General features: G+C 41.7%; 1 protein-coding gene across 1 annotated transcript; it reads left to right on the forward strand.

Moving 5' to 3' along the window:
• The first annotated feature begins 20,563 nt into the window (after positions 1 to 20,563).
• On the forward strand, positions 20,564 to 21,727 carry LOC149185508 (long-chain-alcohol oxidase FAO4A-like). Its single transcript, XM_089409070.1, has one exon. It carries the CDS (start codon positions 20,564 to 20,566, stop codon positions 21,725 to 21,727), a length of 1,164 nt encoding a protein of 387 aa, XP_089265196.1.
• Positions 21,728 to 21,953: the final 226 nt, after the last annotated feature.

The following is a 21,953-nucleotide window of genomic DNA, read 5'->3' on the forward strand; positions in this document are numbered from 1 at the left end:
TCATTTTTAGATGTTATTTGAATTTTATCACGAGGATTCTCTTGAGAAAAATTGAAATCAACATCCTCAATATCAGAGTAATCATCATAAATGACCTCACAAGACTCTCTAGAATTCCCTTCAATCTCATCCAATATATCCAAACAAGGAGGAACAAGCATTTCATGTTCATTAATGGCAAAAGAATGATCGATTATTATTTCTTTATCTTGATAAAAATTTAATGGTAATTCATTTAAATCATCCTCTTTAATTTCTGAAATATCATTAATACCAAGAGGAAAAATATTACCATCATTGAAAATATCAGGATAAAGGGAAAAATGTGAACCTGAAACAATGCATTTAAAACTGTCTCTGTTTGAGAACTCTTGTGCATTATGCTAATTGTAAATTTCAGATTGCTGATCATTCTTTTGTGTGCCTATGCTTTCTTGAAGAACGCTGCTTTGCTTTTCTGATTTTGGCATTTGCTCATCATGGAGAAATTTAGAAATTTGTACAGCAGTTTGCATTTTATTATTTGCTTTGATTGCTGCTTGTACTTGCTGATTTGCGATTTGATTTTCCGAATTTACTTCAAAGTGGCTTTCAGATTTCAAGGCGGCTTTTTCCCCAAAATTGCTGTTGTTGTCTTCTTGCATTTGATTAGAAATATTTTCTAAGCTTTGTGAAACCGCTTCATCACAATTTATTCGCACATCCAAATTGGGATTCTCATTTGTATTGGAAGGGGATGGAACAAAGCTTGAATCAATTTCATATGGATTGGGAATGGTTGGAAGAGAACTAATATATTTAAACCAATCTAATGATTCTTCTTCCGTAGGTTTATCTTTGTCGCTAAATCTTAAACAATTCAAGTGAAATCGAATATGAAAATCATTAACAGATTCATGTTTAAACCTTCGTAGATATTCAATTTCTTGACATACTTGTTCATAATCGTAGCCGTCAAATTTACAAATGAAAATTGTAACAAATTGATCCCAGCTATGGATTGAGGCAACTGGAAGAGTTTTGCACCAGTTTCTGGCTTTTGCCGCAAATGTAAGAGTAAAAATTCTGCATAAGATGCCTTCATCAATTCCTTGAAAATCATAATTTGAAATGTTTTGAATAAATTGAAAGACATGGTTAAAAGCAGAAGAATTCCTCTTACCATTGAATTTTACCTGAGACAAGAGTCTTACCACTTCGGGTGGAGTATTGGAAGATGCACGTCCATGGATACAACTCCAAATTGGAAGTTTAAGAGGAGCCATCACAATAAATAAAATATTAAAATTGAAAAGACTCCAATAGACAAATAATCTCAGGCCCTCCTTCTAGCGCCATTTTGTTGAGGCCTCGAAAATCACTGCAACAACATTGGGGGATAACCACTCGGTCCGGACCTTAAAAGTAGCTCCTTTTCTGTTTGGTGTGGTGGCTCCGACTGTTCATCTAGGTCCAGTTACCTTCTCCCTATTGCTATTGGTTTATAATGTATCTTTAACTACCAATAGACAGGGACATCAGATCACTTCTCCTTGCTGATCAGGCAAGAGAATGACCCTTAAGCTGATTTGGGCTCAGCCAAGCCACAACTAAAGTTTTGCCTCTTTGAGGAGAGGACTTAACAAAATGTAAAATTTACTCTAAATGCAAGCTTATTCTATGATGCAAGCAAAAGAAACTAATCTAAATCCTATCTTAATTAGGCAGATATAGATCTAACCCAACTAAGAGCAAGATAATTAAAGTATTGGGATTTAGATATGTCTTGTTTATAATGAATATCAAGTTAATGAAGTAGTTCAATTAACTGATATTATGGATATCAAAACACATCCTATTGAGACCTTAAAACTGAAATAATAAATCAACAACATTCAGGAAGTAGTTCTCAAAATAATATTGATTATTAAATCAATAAATCTAATAATTAAACAGTAATATGTGGAAATAGTTCACAACATATTACCACTCAATAAATCAGTTTTAATAAGGTAGATTTCTGAGTAAATAGTTACTTAGAAATCAGAAATTAATCCATAAGAACATAGATACATGATAACAACATCGAGACAAACTACCCATATTGACAATAGTGCACAAACATGAATAAAATTGCACATTCCTGTTACCATAAAAATGAAACTGATATTTAAAACAATAGTATTAAAAATACCAATTTATTGCATCCATTTCTCTGTCTTTGGTCTCCAACAGCCCTTTACATTGGTTGAACTTCTGCCTTTAAAACTAGAGCCACAAGAGTGCAAGCTTTGTTCTTCATGCATAATTCAATATATAAAGGGAAAATCCTCAATAATCCCCAGATCTGAGATTTTTCACTCCTCCCTCCTACAACTCTAAATTCCAATTACAATAGTGCTTTTAGAAGCTCTAAAATTGCAGAGGAGAGCAGCCCCTTTTACATTCTGCAATCTGTTATTTATAATATTTGTGAAGGAATTTTGGAGAGGAGAGTTTGTTGAAGAGAAATCTGCCAAATATAATTTTACTTGCTCCTAATTCTGATCTTCAATTGCTGGAGCATTCTCATTGCTTGAAATCCTTTACTCCATATCTTTTCCACTGTTTTCCTGCAAAAGAAATCAAAATAAATTAAAATGCAATCAAAATATCATTTCTGGCAATTAAATCAAACCCAATCAAATTCTATTTAAATAAATAATTAAAAAAAAATTATAAGCTCTGTATTGATGCTTGGAATGGTTTGATTGGTAAATGATATTATTGACCAATGGATCTGCAATTAGAAGAGGTTTTGGACAAATGAAATTGAAAACAATAACTCAGAAAATTGAATTTGTTTTCAAAATTCGGAGCCTGATCTTCTGCCTGATTTTTGGCCCAATAAATGATCAAATCTGTTGGTGAAACCTCCTTCAAAATGTTCTCCGTGATTTTCTCTTTCCAATGAGCCGTCCTGGGCCTCATTTGGCCAAGCAGAACTCAATTTATGAGCTTCCAAAGTTGATGGGTCAAATCTGATGTAAATCTGGAAATTCTGTTGCTGGGCTAAAAAATAAGAATTTAAATTAAAAATTAAATCCTAAATTAGTCCCTAATTAATTCTAATTTAATTGCTAATTATAAACTAAACTATTTATTAATTTAACTAACTAATAATTTATAAACAAATCCATTCTTAATTAAAAACTAATCAATATTAATCTAATTAAAAGCTAATTAATATTAATCTAACTCATATTTAAATTAATTAAATATTACATATAATTAATTAATTTAATTAATATAATATATTACATATTAATTAATATAATATAATATATTACATATTATTTTAAATAACATAATATATTACATATTACATATTAATATAAACTAATTAATATATATTAACTAACCTACACCACTATATATATTTAAAACCTTAAAACTAACATATCACCCTACGTATGAGTGAAAGGAACTTAGTCGTTGAACCACTATTTAAAACTTTGTTTTTTTATTTCTTTTCGCTTATCGGCACTTGGGATTTTCGCTCATCGGCATTTCGCATAGGTAATGAGATTTCGGCCTTTTTAAAACGTGTTAAACCAAACTTACCGATGCGATATTGGGGGTCCATAAAATATGTTGGGATTTTCGCTCATCGGCATTTCGCATGAGATGGGTAATGAGATTTCGGCCCTTTTAAAATGTGTTAAACCAAACTTATCGATCCGATATAATTTTTATATATTAAATATTAATTTAATTTAATTAATTATAATAATTAATTTAATTAATTTAATATTTAATATTAAAAATCAATTTTTATTTTGGTTTTATTTTTATGAATTTAAGTTTTTTAAACTACAGCCACCTAAAAAATAAACTACAGCCACTTGAATGTTTGGATTTTTTGAGATTAGGATTCGATTTGGAAATTGGAGTGAATTTCTTAACAATCCCAATAATTAATGATTTGGCCGCATAACTAAAAATGGAAAAATGTCAGTAAAAACTCGCTATGGGTTAATATTTAAAATGAATGCGTTATTGGACAAATTTATTTACAAAATGCGATATTGTACATTTTATGCATTTTTAACCCAGGCTAGATAAATAATCAGACTTTCAAAGGAGTGCCATTTTCAAACCAGTTGACCAAATGAGGTGAAACAAGCGTCAATGTGAAGCTTATAAAAAATCGATTCTAACAAAGCAATCAAAACAAGAATCCAAAGAAAACTAAAAATTAACGAAAGCGTAGGGCAATCAATTAAAATAAAACTCAAAAAGGTGCTTAGCCAAAATTTTTATAGAAAGGGTCCCCATTATTCGAAGCGGACGCATCAATAATGGGGGGTGTTGTATTTTTACCACAACACATACTCAACCCACTACTCATTCGTATCACTCACAGGCCCAGCCACAGCCTCAGTGGAATGCACCTCCATCGGGGTGGAGGCCCCAGTACAACACTCCTCCCGCCATTTTGCCTCCACCACCAGTTCAACCTCAACCGTTACCTCTTGCTCCTCCAAGGCAACCTCAAATGCCTGCTCAACCGAACCCGAACCCCAACAATAGACAGGCCCAATAGGTATACACTGGGGAAACATCATGCCCTACCTATGCTGTGGAGATCCAGGAGATCAATCTTCGATCTGGAAAGACTATTCCGGATCGCCAACCTCCTCCCCCAGAGGATGAGGAAGATAAGCAGGAAAGTGAACCAAAGGCTATTCCACCCTTTCCTGAGAGACTAACAGCCACCACACAACCCAACCCAGAGGAGGATGAGCTTCTGGGAGAGCTCAAGCAGTTGTGTGTGAAAATACCACTTCTCCAAGCCATCAAAGATGTACCGATATACAACAATCTGGTTAAGGAAAAGTGTTTCAGACACCTAGGCAGGCGAAAGAGAGATGCTTCAACCATCAATGTCTTAGGATAGCTGTCTGACCTTATGTTGGGACAAGTCATCTGCCCAAAGTATCTAGATCCTGAGAGTCCTGTAGTAGATGTCCACATCAATGGCACCATCATACCTCACACCTTGATTGATCTAGGGGCTGTCATTAATGTGATGACCAGGGATACCATGCTCAAACTCAACCTTTAGGGTTCCTTGAGGAAGACCTCGACAGTCCTACAACTAGCAGATCGCTCCACCGTGACTCCCGAAGGGATTGTGGAGGATGTCTTGGTATCTGTTGACTCTTGGGAATACCCTGCAGATTTCTTAGTTCTGCAACCAAAGGCAAAGCTTACTGGATACCCTCTCATTTTGGGGAGGCCTTGGTTAGCCACTGCAGATGCTTACATAAGTTGCCGTGCAGGAAACATGACCATCAAAAATGGTCCTATGTCCAAGCAGCTAGTCCTATACCCTCCTGCCCAACCCTCCTTAGAGCATGACTTACCACTTTGGTTGGAGGAAGGAGAAGAGGATGAGGTGTACTCAGCGCCTTTGTGCACCCTAGACACCACTAGAAGAGACCCCCCAACCGAGGATGACTTGATTGAGACCTTGATCCAGAATCCACCTCCCAGTGCACTATCCTTAGAGAAATTGGTGGAGGATGCCCAAGCCAGCGCCTTAGTGGATCTTTGTGCGACCAACCTTGTCACTCCCAGAGTAAAAAATGTGGAGTTCGGCCATGAGAGAACGTTAAAGATCAGCTCCTCCCTATCTCCTTCCCAAGAAAAGTTGTGTAGCCTGTTGGCCAGTCATCTAGATGCTTTTGCTTGGAGCTATAAGGAGATGAAAGGAGTCCATCCTTCGGTCTGTACCCATCACATATACATCAAAGAGGACTGTAAACCGGTTAGGCAACCCCAGAGGAGAATGAATCCAGCCCTTAAAGACATTGTCAAGGAAGAATTGCAAAAACTGTTGGATGCCGGATTCATCTACCCCATCTTGGATAGCGAATGGGTGTCCCCTCTGGTGTTGGTTCCCAAGAAAAATGGGAAGTGGAGAATCTGTGTGGACTACCGTGAACTGAACAAAGCTACCAAGAAAGACCATTTTCCTCTCCCTTTCATAGATCAAGTGTTGGATGGACTGGCAGGAAAGAAGTTCTTCTCTTTCCTAGATGGGTTTAGCGGGTACAACCAAATCCAAATCAGCCCGAAAGACCAAGATAAGACCACCTTCACTTGTCCTTGGGGTACCTTTGCCTACCGGATTCTTCCCTTTGGTCTGTGCAATGCTCCTGCTACCTTCCAGAGAGCCGTCTTGAGCATCTTCTCGGAACTGGTCCATGATGCGGTGGAAATCTATATGGATGACTTCACTCCTTATGGGTCCAACTTCCAGGAAGCATTGTCCAATCTGGGAAAAGTCCTAACCAAATGCATTGAGATGAACCTGTCCCTTAGTCCCGAAAAATGTGAATTCTTGATGACTCAAGGGACCATGCTTGGCCATACCATTTCTTGCCAAGGGCTACAGGTGGATCCTAACAAAATTTCTCTCATCAAGAGGGTTCCACCTCCTCAAAAGGTAAGGGATGTTCGGAGTTTCTTAGGATTAGCAGGGTATTACAGGAGATTCATTAAAGACTTCAGCAAGTTAGCCTCGCCATTGTTTGGCCTCTTGGCAAATGATGTGGAGTTTAAATGGACTGACGATTGTCAGAGGGCCCTAAATGAATTAAAGGACAAGTTGGTGTCTGCCCCAACCTTGAGAGGTCCAAACTGGGCCCTACCTTTCTACATCCACACTGATGCCTCGAACAAAGCCATAGGGGCAGCTTTAGGACAAGTTGAACAAAAACTTCCATATGGCATTTACTTTGTTAGCAAAAACTTATCCAAAGCAGAACTGAATTACACTGTAACCAAGAAAGAATTTTTGGCCGTGGTCCATGCACTGAACAAGTTCCGACATTATATCACGGGCTATCAAACATTTGTACATACTGATCATGCTGCAATTATATATTTAATGAATAAACCAGATGTGAATGCTCGTATTATTAGATGGTTACTTTTGTTGCAGCAGTTTGATTTGACCATTGTTGACAAACCAGGTAAAGAAAATGTTGTTGCTGACTTTTTATCTAGATTGGATTTATCTGCAGATGAGGATGGAACAGTGGATGACCAGATGCCCGATGAACATCTGTTTGCTATTTCAGTACTCTCTCCATGGTTTGCTGAGATAGCAAACTACCTTGTTTTAGCACAGTTCCCTCCGCACCTATCCTCAAGAGAGAAGAGCAGAATCATCAGAAAAAGTGCCTCATTTACTTGGATCGGGGGCAACCTGTTCAAGCTTGGCCCTGATCAGATCTTAAGGCATTGTGTAAGGGTGGAGGAAGTCTTTGATATCCTCCTCACCTGTCATGATGGGCCTTGTGGAGGGCATTTCGCAGCAAAGAGGAATGCCTTCAAAATCCTGCAGGCAGGCTACTATTGGCCCACACTTCATCAAGATGTCAGAAGATATATCAGCCAATGTGACCGATGCCAAAGAATGGGGAAACCGACTCAAAGGGATGAGATGCCTCTCCAACCTCAAGTGACTCTTGAGCCATTTGAGAAGTGGGGTATGGACTTTGTGGGTCCAATCAACCCTCCTTCGAGAAAAAGGTCTTACATCATTGTGTGCACTGACTACCTGACAAAGTGGGCAGAAACTAAGGTAATCAAAGCAGCAACAGAAGAAAAGGTGGCTGAGTTCTTGAGAGAGAACATCTTCTACAAATTTGGCTACCCAAGAGAGCTAGTCACCGATCAAAGAAGCCAGTTCACATCCAACTTAATCGAAGACCTACTAACTCATCACAAAATCAATCATAGGACTTCCACCCCCTATCATCCTCAAGCAAATGGGCAGGTGGAAGTCACCAATAGAGCATTGGAAGGGATTTTGACTAAGGTGGTGAGCAGCAGTAGGAAAGATTGGGCAGATCACCTGGTTGAGGCCACATGGGCTTACAACACCACTTGGAAGACCACAACCGGCTTCACACCTTATGAGCTGGTCTATGGGAAGAGAGCTTTGCTGTCAATTGAATTTGAATACAACACTTTGAAGTTGGCAGCTCAGCTGGACCTAGATCTCAGCCATGCCCAACAAGAAAGGTTATTACAGCTGAATGGACTGGATGAGCACCGAATGCAGGCCCTCCTTCACTCAGAAATGGTGCAACTTCAGAGAAAGGTGTGGCATGACCAACACCTCAATGACAAGCAATTCCAGCCAGGAGATTGGGCGTTGTTGTATGACTCCAGGCACAAAGATTTCAAGGGGAAGCTGAGAACCAGATGGCTGGGACCATATGCAGTGGAAAAATGTCATGACAATGGATCTGTTCTTATTCGGACCATTGATGAGGAGGCCATCCCCATGCTTGTCAATGGGCATCGACTGAAGATCTACAGGAAACCTCTCTCAAGACAAGAGTTCATCAAAACCGTGGAGAAATCAGTGTTGGTCATAGAGAAGGGTTCTGCCTCTGCTTTGGGCATACCTTGAAAGATCTTAAAAAAAAAAAAAAAAAAAAAAAAAAGAAGAGAAAAAAAAAAAATAAAGATCCTTGGGTGAAAACCTTTCTGAGGCTCCCAAGGCAGGTGGTAGGGGTGCAAACCTCATTGAGGCGCCCCTGTTGTCTTTCAAAAAAAAAAGAAAAAATTTGAAAAAAGACCCTTGAGTGAAAACCTTTCTGAGGCGCTTGAGGCAGATGGCAAGGGTGAAAACCTCATTGAGGCGCCCCTGCTGTCTTTCAAAAAAAAAAAAAAGAGAAAAAACAAACACAAAAAAAGCAGGGACAACAAGTTCACAATGTGGTAATGCATGCAGGTTGCAGGTTTATGAAGGAAGAAGAGGTCCCTCAACTTGAAGACAAGGATCCATATCATGCTGCCAGGAGACCCTACCAGCACCTCCTCCGAGAACACTCATCTTCTCCAAGGTATGGGCACGATTTCATCACAGCTTAGTCTTCTACAGGAAGTTACAGACTTTCTACAGGAAGTTCTGTATTTCTACAGGAAACTTCCTGTAGAAGTTTTGGACGGCCCAGAACTAATTGTATGAGGAGATCTAACGACCAAGGTCCGGTATGGACGCATGCAAGCTACTATTTTCTCCCTCACACACTGCTGTCACCTCCTTCTACCACCCCTGTCGACATGCAAAAAAGATACCTGCACAATCAAAGCAAATCAGTGAGTTATCAAGAGGAAGCGATTTTTTTTAAATAAAAAAGATGCTGAGATGCCATGCAATACCCATCCCAGCTATCCAAGGGCCCTGTGAGCGTGATCGTGATGCCACTGCCTTCATCGTTCAGCATGCACCCGAGGAGGAAAAACTGCTACAGGACATCCTGCAGGAGTCCCGTAGCAGTTAAGCCAACTAGAGTGTACACCATTCAAGCGCCTGCAACATGCAATGAAAACATAGGCACATGCAGCTGAGTCATAAGCTTCATCGTTAGCGGCCTGTGAAGAGGAACCTCCGAACCTGTGCAATCCAGCAGCAGCAAGCAAATTTAGTCGTCCAAGAGCTTGAAAGATCATGTCGCAGCCGCACAGGTAAGTGCCTCGCCCTTTCTTTCGTCGAATTACATGGATATTACTTTGAAATGTTTGCAAAGTGTGAAGTGAATGGGTTGAGCGGTCGTATGGCCATTCGACTGGCCACGTCGACCAGTCAGATGGTCCAGTCGGATGTGTGAACGGTGGTCGTGGAAAAAGGAACGGGCAGTGCACACGTGAGAGCCATCCAGTCGGGGAGAAGCACGTTTTAACATAAATGACGACGGCGGATCTGCGGGGAATGATGCGGCAATAAGGGAACTTGTAGAAGAATGAGTAGACGACGTCATCCAACGGTCCGGCAGGGACAGCTCACCCCCGCGCCACGGATTCCGCCGGATTCAAATCTAATCGGCTAGATTGCCACCCCACGCATTTATCATCAGCCGTTTGAAAGTCGAGTGAGCATCCGGATTCCTCTGAAGCTCAACAGTCCAAGTCTTCGGCCGTTCGAATGCCTGTTAAGCAGCACAGAGAGCGCAGAAGCACTGCAGTGTTCTCCAGAACCCATGCGCTGCTTCTACAGGAAATTGGGTTTCTCACGTCAAAAGGTGGCGGATTAAAAAGGTAAGCCTGAACCTTCCATGCAATTGGTTTCGAGGGTGGCAGAGTCGACGTTCTACAGTCTGGTGGTAAACAAATTGCAAGTATTGTCTGCCGTTTGCATGAATTATCGTCCTACGGGATGTGAGTTATAATTAAGCCGTGTTAAGGCTCATCGGGAGATAAGTTTTCGTGAGTTGTATGCGTGGCAGAGGCGTAATTGTACGCTCTGTCTCAGTAGGCCAATTTTCTTCCGCACTCGCCACCTCCAGCTAACGCAGCAGTTTTTCACCATGCCAGGTGGGTTCATCAGAAGGGAACGAACCGACTCAACAAAGCTAAGAGAGAATCCTGAGGTGGTGGAGCTGTTCACGCAAGCGCAATGGATGTCGTTCTGTGACAAATTGCAGGGCTATGACGATGAGGTGGTAGAGGAGTTCTTGCAAGCGCTGAAGCCGAAATCCAAAACATTGGGCACCATCAACTTCAGGGGTTTAAGTTTCAGACTCACCCCACAATTCATCAGCCGAGTTACTGAGCTCCCAATGGGATTACCATGGGATAAAGAAGAAAGGAAATTGGGCCAGAAGGCTAAGAAGGAATTCTTCCCCCCAGAGGAGGAATTAACAGAAGATAAAAACGGGGTTTGTAGAACCAACTTACTGCCACTTTGGAGTGAAGTTAGCCTCCAGATTATGAAGTACATCACCTGCGAAGGTCAGTTTAGCATTGTATATGGGTACCATTTTCGGTTACTCACGGAATTAAGGCATCAGATGGACCTACCTGTAGAAAACAAACTAAGTATCCCCTACTTTCTACTACAGTCTATGATTGAATGTGCCACCAAGTTGAAAGAAGGCACACCAGACCAGGTAGCCCACCATGGACTCATTAAACTCCTTGTGGAGGATGTGCTCCACACATACAATGTTCCTCTCTCATGGAAAGCCTTCAGAAATTTGACCAAGGATGGTGATATAAAGATGTTGACCGAAGAGCTCGGTTCATCCAGCAGTGAGGAGAAGGAGTCAGTGCCCGCAGGGAAGAAAGAAAAAGGCCAGAAGACCACGACCACGGAGTAGAAGAAAGAGAAAAAGAAGAAACAAGAGAAAAAGGGTGCCAAAGAGAAAGAGGAAACACCCATATTAACACCCCGATAGAGGAGATTACAGAGCAGGGTGGACAAGACTGAGCAAGTCCACATCAACAAAGGCACCTCGACAGCAGCCTCGACCAAGTCAAAAAGTAAAACACCCTCAGCAAAGCAACCTAAATTTGTGCCACCTGTTCCTACAGGAAAATCGAAACCGGCTTCTACAGGAAGCCAGAAATCAACTGAAAAAGGGTCTTCTACAGGAAGCCCTGAGAAAGCGAAACCCAAGGAGAAGAAAGCTGACATTCTTGCAAGGGAGGCAGCAGCCGTGCTGGCCGCCCTCAGTACACCTCCTAAGCCAAAGGAGAAGAGAAAGAGGGAGACCCCTCTATATTTTAAAGCTAGGAGAAGTGTGAGAATAAAGACGGGCAAGCCACAACCTCCGTCTAGCAGCCCAATCACTATAGATGATGCCCCAACTTCGCCCAAGGAGAGGTCCCCCTCAAGGATATCAGTCACCTATGAGAGGGGGAGCCCGAAGAAAACTACTTGGAAAGAAAGGTTAGACCAATTGGCTTCAAAAGCTCAGCTACAGGATGTTGACGATGCTCTACAGGAAACCTTAGGCCGGCTTAAGGAAACAGAGAGAATGGAAGGAGAAGCACCCTCATCACCACCGAGGGAGGGCGAAGTAGAGCCACCAAAAGAAGTAGAGAAAGAGCATATTCCAGAGCCTAGCCCTCAGCCAAGTCTGAGTTCATATTACAACTTCTTAGAGGCTTGCAAAATTATAGCTCAGAAATTCATTGTGCCACTATTCTTTGCATTGGAGGAAGAGAGAGTACAATCACACACGTGGATGAAAATAGCCAAATCAAAAGGTGTGGCGGACATAGGCCCCTTGGAAGAGCAACTTAAGGAGGCCAGAAGTGAATTAGCCATGGCTAAACACGTGGCAAATTGCCAACTGGTGTTCCTATAGGAAGAAAACGAAAAACTTAGACTGCAGCTACAAGAGCTGAGGAGAGGAACTGGCACACGATCAGGGAATAGCACAACAGAACAGCAAGGCAAAAAGGAACTGCAAACTGGTCTTGGGGAGCCAACCTTGCATCTACAGGAAGCAGAACAACAAGCACAAATTGAGGTGCAAGCTCTCAGACAGCAGCTGCAGCAGAAAGAGGCACAATTGGCCTGCATGGCCAGTTGGGCCATGGATGCTATACAATGCAGACAACCGGCCAAATCCTATGGCATGTACCTTGAAGACCAATGGCTGCAATTTCAAATCAATACCTTGGCGCAAAGAGGTATCTCTCAGCTCCAAGACCCATAGCAATTCACTGAATTATGCAGTACCAGTTCATCAGAGGATAAGGCCAAATTAGCGGAGTTATACCTCCATAATTTGGCCCTGCCTAATGTAATTTCATGGGATCCCAATACGGCCTTAGGAGATATGAAATTAATGGCATTTGCCTCATGGTTGAACCATGAGGACAAAAGAGCAGCAGAAGCCAAAGCGGTCATGAACCGAGAGCTGAATGAGCCATTGCTAATTAGAGCAGAACCAGGGGATCCAGTTGCACTAATCTCGGCACACCAACACTTGTCCACCGACCCTCAAGCTTCATTGAGATATATGGATCAGCAGGCCCAGGCCATAGTGCATTGAGGACATGGAGAGACTGTTAGGAGACAACTCTGTCCAAGCTTGCACCCGCCAATGGAATACATTGGCCCATAGTCTGAAAATCAGAGAGTATCATACCCCAACTCGGATGAGGGAAGCTCTAGTACGGGTGGCCCTCTATAAGAAATCCATGCAAAACCTCCAGGCCAGCTGGATTGGCCTCAAGCTAAGCCCACCACTGCTACGAGGATTGATGGAAGGCAGCACAGAGAAAGATGATAATGAACAGTGGGAAGAGGTGAACAGAAAGGCTGGGTTCCATATCAACAAGGAGGACACTACTACAGAGGCTTGGGATGTAAGGGTGGCAGTAAAGGCAATGAAGGATGAGGAGCTGGATTAGTTGCTCAAGGATGAGCAAATATTTTAGCTGGGGGGTGATGATGAGCCCCAAATTTGGTAACATTTTGGGCTCATTTGGCCTACTTGCCCTTGCTCAACCCTTCATTTTTCATCACTTATGCATCATTTCTAGTATATTTATGTTATTTGTACGAATGAAGGGCAGTCACTATTCCTAGGTGGCTAATACATGTTTATTTCAGGTTTTTTTGACATTAAATGGAGCAAAACCACGCAGATGAAGGCTAGGAGACAGCCAAGATGGGATTGCGGTTTTGTAGGAAGGTTGTCCACGCCATTGAATGGCCTTCCTCGTGATCTCCACCCACAACTCCGAGCTCCAACAGCTATCACCACCGAGCTAGAAGGCAGCCAACGGATTCTAAGGGAACAACAGTTTACTTTTAGTTGGACAGCCAAGCCCCACTAATTTAGGAGGCCAGCTTGGCCCTCATAATGTATAAATATTGAGGTTGTAGCCTTCGATGGGAACTTTTGAACCTTTGTTGCAGATTCTGAATTACGAGCTATAGCTCTGTTTTGCTTTTTGTAAGCCATTTTTGGCATGTTATGAGAATGATGACTATTATCTTTTAATAAAAGGCAGGCAGATTTGAATTCAATTCTGAGTTCTTAGAGGAGCTATAGCTCTCAAGGTTGGGCCCAACCTGAGAGCAATAGACCTCCTTCCTTTGTATTGTTACCTTTCTTTCTTTCAGCATTATATTTCTTCTCCTTTACATGCATTTGGGAACACAATTTGCTGAGTTGAATTTCTTGATGTGATTAAGTAGGTTAGTTTTATGGATAAAGTTGCTTTCAGTAGTTTAGATTAGAGTAAGGAGATTAGAGTTAATCAGAGCTCCAAAAAAGGGTTGATTGCACACTCACTTCCACCTCTGTTTAGAGATTGGGAGTGCAGACCGTGCCAACTACCAAAAACACAGTTTTACATGTTCATGCAAGCTTTAACGTAATATTTCCGCTTTGTAGAAGTGTCCATGCATTTAGATCTTGAGCAATAACTCTTTGTTTCAGCACCATGCACGATTTTCCCTTAAAAACGACATTGCTGTTCTTTGGTTTCTAATAAAACAGTTAGAGTAGGTTGATGACATTTCAGTTATACGCAAGACATGGGTGATTTGTTTTATTTACACTGCGCAACACCACTCCATCGTTTCCTTATCCTTCTAAGCTGTACCTAGGCCATCTACTTATCTCCCAGTTAGATCATTTGCCTCCCAACTCTTCTATTATCCACGTTGTTTTATCTTTTCGGCCTTCCATTGCCTCTACCCTCCTCTAGACCAACCAGCTTTACACACCCCCTCTCCATCTCATCTCTCTGTCCATAAGCCATCACAAGCTCCCCTCCTACCTCCCTATCCACCCATACAGCTCATTTACTCATCCATCACCCAAAAATCCGATTGCAGAACATCCTGTAGAAATTACGAGACTTCCTGTAGAAATCCTGAACTTCCTGTAGAATCCCCTGCAGACATCCTGTAAAAGCTTCAAATACGGTTGCCAGGCATCTGAACTTTGTGAACTTTTGTGGAATGATTTTAGGGATCCCTTGGACCCTCTCAGAGTCCTCCTGACCTTTTCCAAGCCTTCCTCCCCTTGATCTACCCCTGCACATTCAAGACCCAGTAAGAAGCACAGTCATAATAACTCCAACCACTTGAGCAAAAATACCAAAAACATGTTCTCTTCAGATGAAAGTAGTTTAGACACATGCACCTCATCTCAATAGAAGTAATGGCATCACTTTTAGAAGTTGCATCCCCACCATTGCATCATAAGGATTAAGCTGGTAGAATTAGGGTTTACTAGGGTTTCCATGTTTTGTTGGCTTTCAGTTCATTCTTGCAAAGTAGGTTAATTTCCTTTGAGATAGCTTTCGTTCATCACTTAAAAAGCTTCTTCTGAGAACATATAGAAGTTGGCTTGAGCCCTAGCGGACTTGTGCCAGCTGACCAAGTGACAGCTGCGACAAGAGCTAGTACTTGTGCATACAGCACCGTCGCTTCCAAGTTTGTTACGAACTACCGGGTCGATAAAATTAGAGAAGGAAGCTCCAGGAGTTGTAGCATTCTTGCTACAATACTGGAGCCCACCATCTGTGCTGTAAGTTGATGTGCTTAAGTTGATATACAAATGCATATAACAGTAGAGAATGCAACAATAAACAATCACACAGAAACAACAATTTAATTAGGAGTTCACCCACAAATCTTGGGCTACATCTCTGTGAGCTCTAGTCAACTCAACTAGTCTCTCTGGGATTATGGTATAAGTCCTTTTTACAAGCTCTTGGCTCAAATCCTAATATTTTACACAGAAACAGTGGGTTTAGAAACCATTTTATCTCTTGGCTCTTGAAGCTCTGGATCTTGGCTCTGGCTCTTGGCTCTTAATTCTGGCTCTTTGACTCTGACTCTAGCTCTTCATCTCTAGCTCTAGCTCTGACTCTTCGGCCTTGGCTTCTTTTTTCCCTCTATCAGTTTACAACCCTCTTGGCTTTTCTCTTGTCTTCCAAGTGACTCCCTTGGCTGCCTTTTTTCTTCTGCGCTGCCTCCTTCACCTTAGCTTCCTGCTTTGGCTTCACTTTCAGCAACAAAAACCCCAACAACACCCTCGGAAACCAACAGTCAACCGTGTCTCTGTTGTTCTGTGGATTTTAAGCTAAATCGATGCTGTTGGTTCATTTTCCCTCTTGGGCTCTCTATCTTCCTGTTTTGGTCCGCTCAAATCCCTTCTCTGAGCACTAGCAATTATTGCTAAACGCCTTCAGGGATGGATGCCACCTATTCTGTAACGGATGAAACCACCGGTGCTTGGAATCCCCAAATTTGGGCATTCTTGGCTTACACAGGTAAACAAAACAGACACGGGAAAAATTTGCAGAGAACATTGTTTCCCGAACTTCAAATATTCATAATTGCACACTATATCCCTATCGGGTCCGCCTCAAATCGCTATTTCTAGTCGCTTCGGCCGTGTTGCAAGGTTTCCCTTTGTATTTTAAAAATACGTTAAAACACTAAAATTCCGAAAATATGGCCTTGGGTGGATTTGAAATGACATTCAATAGCCTTAAGGAACCCTTTCGGGTTTGGTTTATCACATCAGCGCTTTATCCTTTGTATTTCGTTTGATTAACGAAATACGCAAATACAAAGAAAATTGTCGTTTGACAGATTTCAAATTATATTAAATCTTGTTTATCACCCCGTCAGGTCCACACACACACACACACACACACACACACACACACACACATATATATATATATCGCATCGCATATGTTATCGGCCCTGCTCTTTTGAATAACTCCGATGCGATATTGCGATGTGACTTGTCGTAATCACAAATCGCACATACCTCGGGCCGTTTAGTGTGCACTCCACTATGATTGCTGATTGCGATTTCACGATCGCAATTGCCATATATTATGCTCCAATATCCTCTGATAGCCACTGCCGATAGCGATTGCCGATCGGATCTGGACTGTTGATCAGCCAAATCCGACATCTCCTATTCATTATTGGTTTAATCCTTCGATAGGCCTTATTTCCACCATTTCTTCAAATTTTTGGGTCTCGATAGTGTTATCTGCCTTTTCTAAAGGTCCTCCTTTTGCGCTAGTTTTTGAATATATATATTTTTTTTGAGGATTTTGAAGACTTAGAGGGTTTTTATGATCCATTTTTGGATCACGCCTTCCCACTAAGAGAACTTTTGGTCTCCAAAAAGCTGATATACTGATCTGAACAGTAAATGAGAGTGACTCACCCTCTTCTTTCAGCCTCCCTACACTTGCCTTTGCATAGTGCCTCTGAACCAATAGGTTCCGACCACTTCCCTTCTTGGATGGGCTGGTCTTCTTGGGAAGAACTGTCTTCCTCCTTGTCTTCTTACAGAACTTATATTGAAATGGTCATAGAAGATAGTTTGAACTTCTCTGCCTTGATCATTGATCCAAGGTGGCTCAAACAAATGTGAAGTTCATCTGCTCCACAAAAATTTCATTTGTACCTGTTTGAAAGGCTGCCAACAACAACTGTTAACAACAATAGGCATATAGAAAACAACTGGATGGACTAAATTTCTACTTCAACAAAGAAACAGATTTCACATCTTGTGCCTTCCTACAGAACTTATACTGAAATGGTCATAGAAGGTAGTTTGAACTTCTCTGCCTTGATCATTGATCCAAGGTGGCTCAAACAAATGTGAAGTTCATCTGCTCCACGAAAATTTCATTTGTACCTGTTTGAATGGCTGCCAACAACAACTGTTAACAACAACAGTCATACAGACAACAAATATCCATTTGTATTTGTGTAGTGTGTGGCATATGCATTCTGTCAACTCTACGCATTATTTTATAAATAAAGGAGGAAGGCCATAAAATTCTCAAAAAAATTAAAAACTACCTACAGACATCCATGATACCATTTTAATTCGATAAGGATTGTGTACTCCCCAAAGTTTACAAAGTTTAAATTTCGAAAAACCCCACTGGTGCCCACGAATTAAAATGAAAGATAATAATCTGGGTAGGATTTTCAGCAAATACGATTAGGTTTATGTGCAACAAATATCTTCCATGAGAGTACAGGATCTCATGAAACAGATCCGATGACTTAAACTTCGCGACGCCAATGTCTTTGTCATCTTTGAGTTGAGGATGGCTTTCTGCCAAAGAGGTCGTCACTTCCTTCACTAATTTTGGAGGAAGCGCGTCAAGTTCCTACAACACCTCTATGTCACAAACCAGTCATTCTGCGAGACTCTCACTGAAACATTCGTGAACCACCACGTGCAGAAGGGTGATGTGTTGCGAGTCAGGAGCCATGGTGTATGCGGGTACAATCCATCCGAACCTTCTGAGGTGGTTAGAAATCTCATACTCATCGTGCATGTTACTGCCAGTGAGCGAAAACGCCACCAGAGGGACGCCGACCTCTTTCGACAATATGTTGAACCGCCTAGTGTCCTCTAGGCTTCTTCTCCCATGGTGCCCTCATGACTCCTCCAACACTCAGATTTAGGGTTTAATCGGAAGAAATCAAAAGGAGTAGTCTATAATGCGACTTTTTGAGTTTCCCAGTCGCCATTCTCCGGCTGATGTGACGTCGCCCTCGTCCCTTCAACCATACATAAGCATGGTATGTATATGTCAACAACCTAACTGGCATGAAGAAGATTAGTCGATGATCATGTCGATGACCATATCCCTGCATCCGAATACGGACGATGTCGATGACCATAGACCTGCGTGCCAATACGGACGAGGAACTAATTATGGATGTGCATCGAGGAATTTTCTGTCGCCTCAGTCTCGGCCTTGATCGCAACCGTCGCCACTAGAGAGTTTGAATGTTAGGATGAAATATATAGAATGTACGCATTTAATGGCAGACATATTTGAATTTTAATTCTGAGCTTGAATTTAAAATCCCGCCCAAAAAAATTCTAATTTCTATAACCATAACTAGTCAGCCGATGTTCTTTCTTCAATTGTTATGGTGATGTCCGAAGGGTGCAGCTAAAGGCTGCCTGTTGATGTACATGCACTTAGACTAGCTGTGTTGGTGTACATGCACTTAGACTAGCTGTGTTGGTGTACATGCACCTAGATTAGCTCCAGTTAACTTATTGCTTGCATGTGGCACATGTACACATTAACATAAGATAAAGCACACTTAGCTTTAGTTAGCTTTAGTTATTGCATGTAAAACTAAGCTTAACTTAGTTGCTTTTATGTATTTATTCTAAAACTAATATTGTAGAATCAATTTTCATTCTTTTCTCAATTCCTTCTCGCTTCCTTCCTTCTCTTGCAAGCTTGTTTATTGTTTTGCAGATCTAGATCTGTGTATCTCAAAAATCTTACATGGTATCAGAGCACAGGGATTTGTAATCAATGCACAAGCAATTTTATTTTCAGGTTCAGAAGATTGAAGCAACAACAAAGAATGGAGTCTAAATTGGAGTTTCCACAATCGGCAATTCTCACTCCATATAATTATTTCGAATGGAAGCCAAAGATTCAACTTAATCTCAGAAGTAGAGGCTTATTTTGAATAACCATGGGAACGGAAGTTGAACCAACATCGGCAATGGAGAAAACAAGATATTTCAATCGCATGGACGAGGTCTTCGGCATCCTATGTTTATCTATTTCTCCAGAACTGCTATTTCATGTTGAATCATGTTCAACTCCAAATGAAGTATGGAAAATTTTGGAAGAATTGTTTGGAAAACAGGATGAAATGCAAGGTCACATTCTCGAAAATGAGTTAAACTCATTAGATCCGAGAAACTTTGAGAACATTCAAGATTTTTTCACAAGGTATAAAGCCTTGTTGGTTCAGCTGAAAGGATGCGGGATCGACAAATCCAAGCAAGAAAAGCAGTTGATTCTTTCCATTTTCTCAAAACTTGGTCCAGAGTATGCAGTATTCGTCTCTACATTCCACATAGTCAGATCTGCAACTAGTGCAGATTGGAAGATGACCTCACTGGATTCTTTTATTCAGTCTTTGATGCATGAGCAAGATAAGCTCATCAAAATGGGCACACTTAAAAATTCCTAAGCGCATGCACTTACTGTGCATGCAAAAGGAAAGGCAAATTCCAAAGACCATCATAAAGGAAAAGGGAAGAAGGATCCTGATCCAAGAAAGGGAGGACATCCCAAACCCCCTGATGGATCATCTGGCTCAAAGGAAAGGAAAGGAACGAAAGGGCAATCAATGTGCAATTATTGCCACCGTGGTTTTCATCCTGAATCTGCATGCATGAAGAAGACTATAGATCTTATGGCGCAGACACTCCAGCAACACAATCTTGGAGACCACATTCCTGAGAATGCTAAGAAGAAGTCTGGAGAAAAAGCACCAGATCCAAGAGGTAACGGGCATGCTTTGATTGCTCTTCATTCTGCACCACAAGAATGGATCATCGATTCAGGAGCTTCACATCATATGGCTTCTTCAAAGGAATCCTTTTCTTCTCTACATGCATACTCAGGTCCTCCCATTCTCATGGGGGATAATTCTGCAGTTGCAGCAACTGGACAAGGGAGAGTGCAATTCGAAGATGGAAGTTTTGAAAATGTCTTACATATTCCAAGGCTTTCTGTGAATCTTCTCTCAGTGTATCAGATGACACACACAGGCAGCGGAAGGAAAGTGGAATTTACCCCAGATTCCGTGAGCATTTATGACATGCAAACCAATTTGAAGATTGCATCTGGCAAGGTAAATGATCAATCTCGTCTGTATGCATTTTCTGATTTTGTTCCTCAATCAGATTCTATTTTGCTACTTACGCATGGAAATGAAGAGAGTAGGATGGAAGTTTGTGAATTTTATCGGGCTTCAACTCCAGATGGCTGCATCCCTTCAGAGGTTGGAGGAACGATGCAAGAAATATTCAGACCTGCAGAAGTGCATATGATAAAGAAAATACTGTGGTTGCTCTCCACACCTCTGGGAACGTTCTTACTTGCAGGCAAGCTGGCGTTGGCGAGCGAATTTTCGTTTGTAAAAAGATTTGGAGATTTGAGTTTAGAAGCACGGGAGCAGGTTCTTCAGAGCTGGTCTACAAGTTCCCTTTCCTTCTTCCGGACCATTTTCAAAGCTTTCAAGAACAGCATTGTGTGGAATCATTTCACCAGGGTGAACGAGAGTGGACATAATCATTTCTGGAAAGCCATCAGATACTGTGGACCTGATCCAGTTGCCATGAGCGCCACACTCACACCCAAGCCGCTGGAGGATTCAGTAATAGACGTGTATGGCCTCTCAAAAGAAGATTTGGACATGGCACTCAAGAATCACGCATTCAATTTAACAGTTGATTCATATTTCGCCAATGCAGCAAATGCAAAATCAAGTGACCACGTCTTGGAATGTGACGTAGTCATTTTCAATTCAGGGTTTGGGGGAGGAGTAGCAGCGGCGGTGTTGGCAAAAGCTGGATTCAAAGTAGTAATTCTGGAAAAAGGAGGCTACATAGCTCGGCATGAGTTGCTGCTTCTTGAACGAGAAGCCATAAGAGACCTCTATGAAGAGGGAAAGCTACTCACTACAGACGATCAGGGGATGATTGTAATGGCCAGATCCACTGTCGGCGGTGTATCCGCAATAAACAGGTCTGCTTTGTTTCGAACTCCAGAGCACGTCCTCCGTGAGTGGAATGCAGCCGTCTTACCGGACCCGGTATGGGCGCACGCCATTAAATCTCGGCCAGCTAACGAAATAGGTATTGCATATTTTTGCACGGGAGTCGGCTTTGCAAACTTACACCTCTTGATATTCAGATTTAGGGCCTCTCCTAAATCAATTTCAGCAAAAGTATTCACAGGAGGAGGTACATGGACTCCGCTTGTCTCCACAGGAATGTCTTTGTATGCATCAAAGTTTATACCCGTATTCACCTGGTCAAAGACGTCGTCAGATTTCAAGTCTTTCGCGAAGGGGTTTACTTCGCGTTCACGAGAGCCACCAGAATGAGTGTTGGAGGTAGTCTTGCCCCACCCACGTCCTCCCAATGCACCCCATGAGGGTTTTTCGCCCCAGACCGGCTTCTCATCCCAGCCTAGAGACTTGAAATGTTCAACCACAAATTGAATGTGCCAAATTGAATGTTCAACCACAAAAATCCACAGTGCGCATAGTTCAACTTGATCGATCTCAAGTCGAAGTGATTGGTGAACTTAATCAAGGGACCATAAGATTG

The sequence above is a fragment of the Pinus tabuliformis genome, chromosome 3_1, assembly GCF_031772625.1.
Source record: "Pinus tabuliformis cultivar Carrire ecotype Pingquan chromosome 3_1, CPIR1, whole genome shotgun sequence".
Lineage (NCBI taxonomy): Eukaryota > Viridiplantae > Streptophyta > Pinopsida > Pinales > Pinaceae > Pinus > Pinus tabuliformis.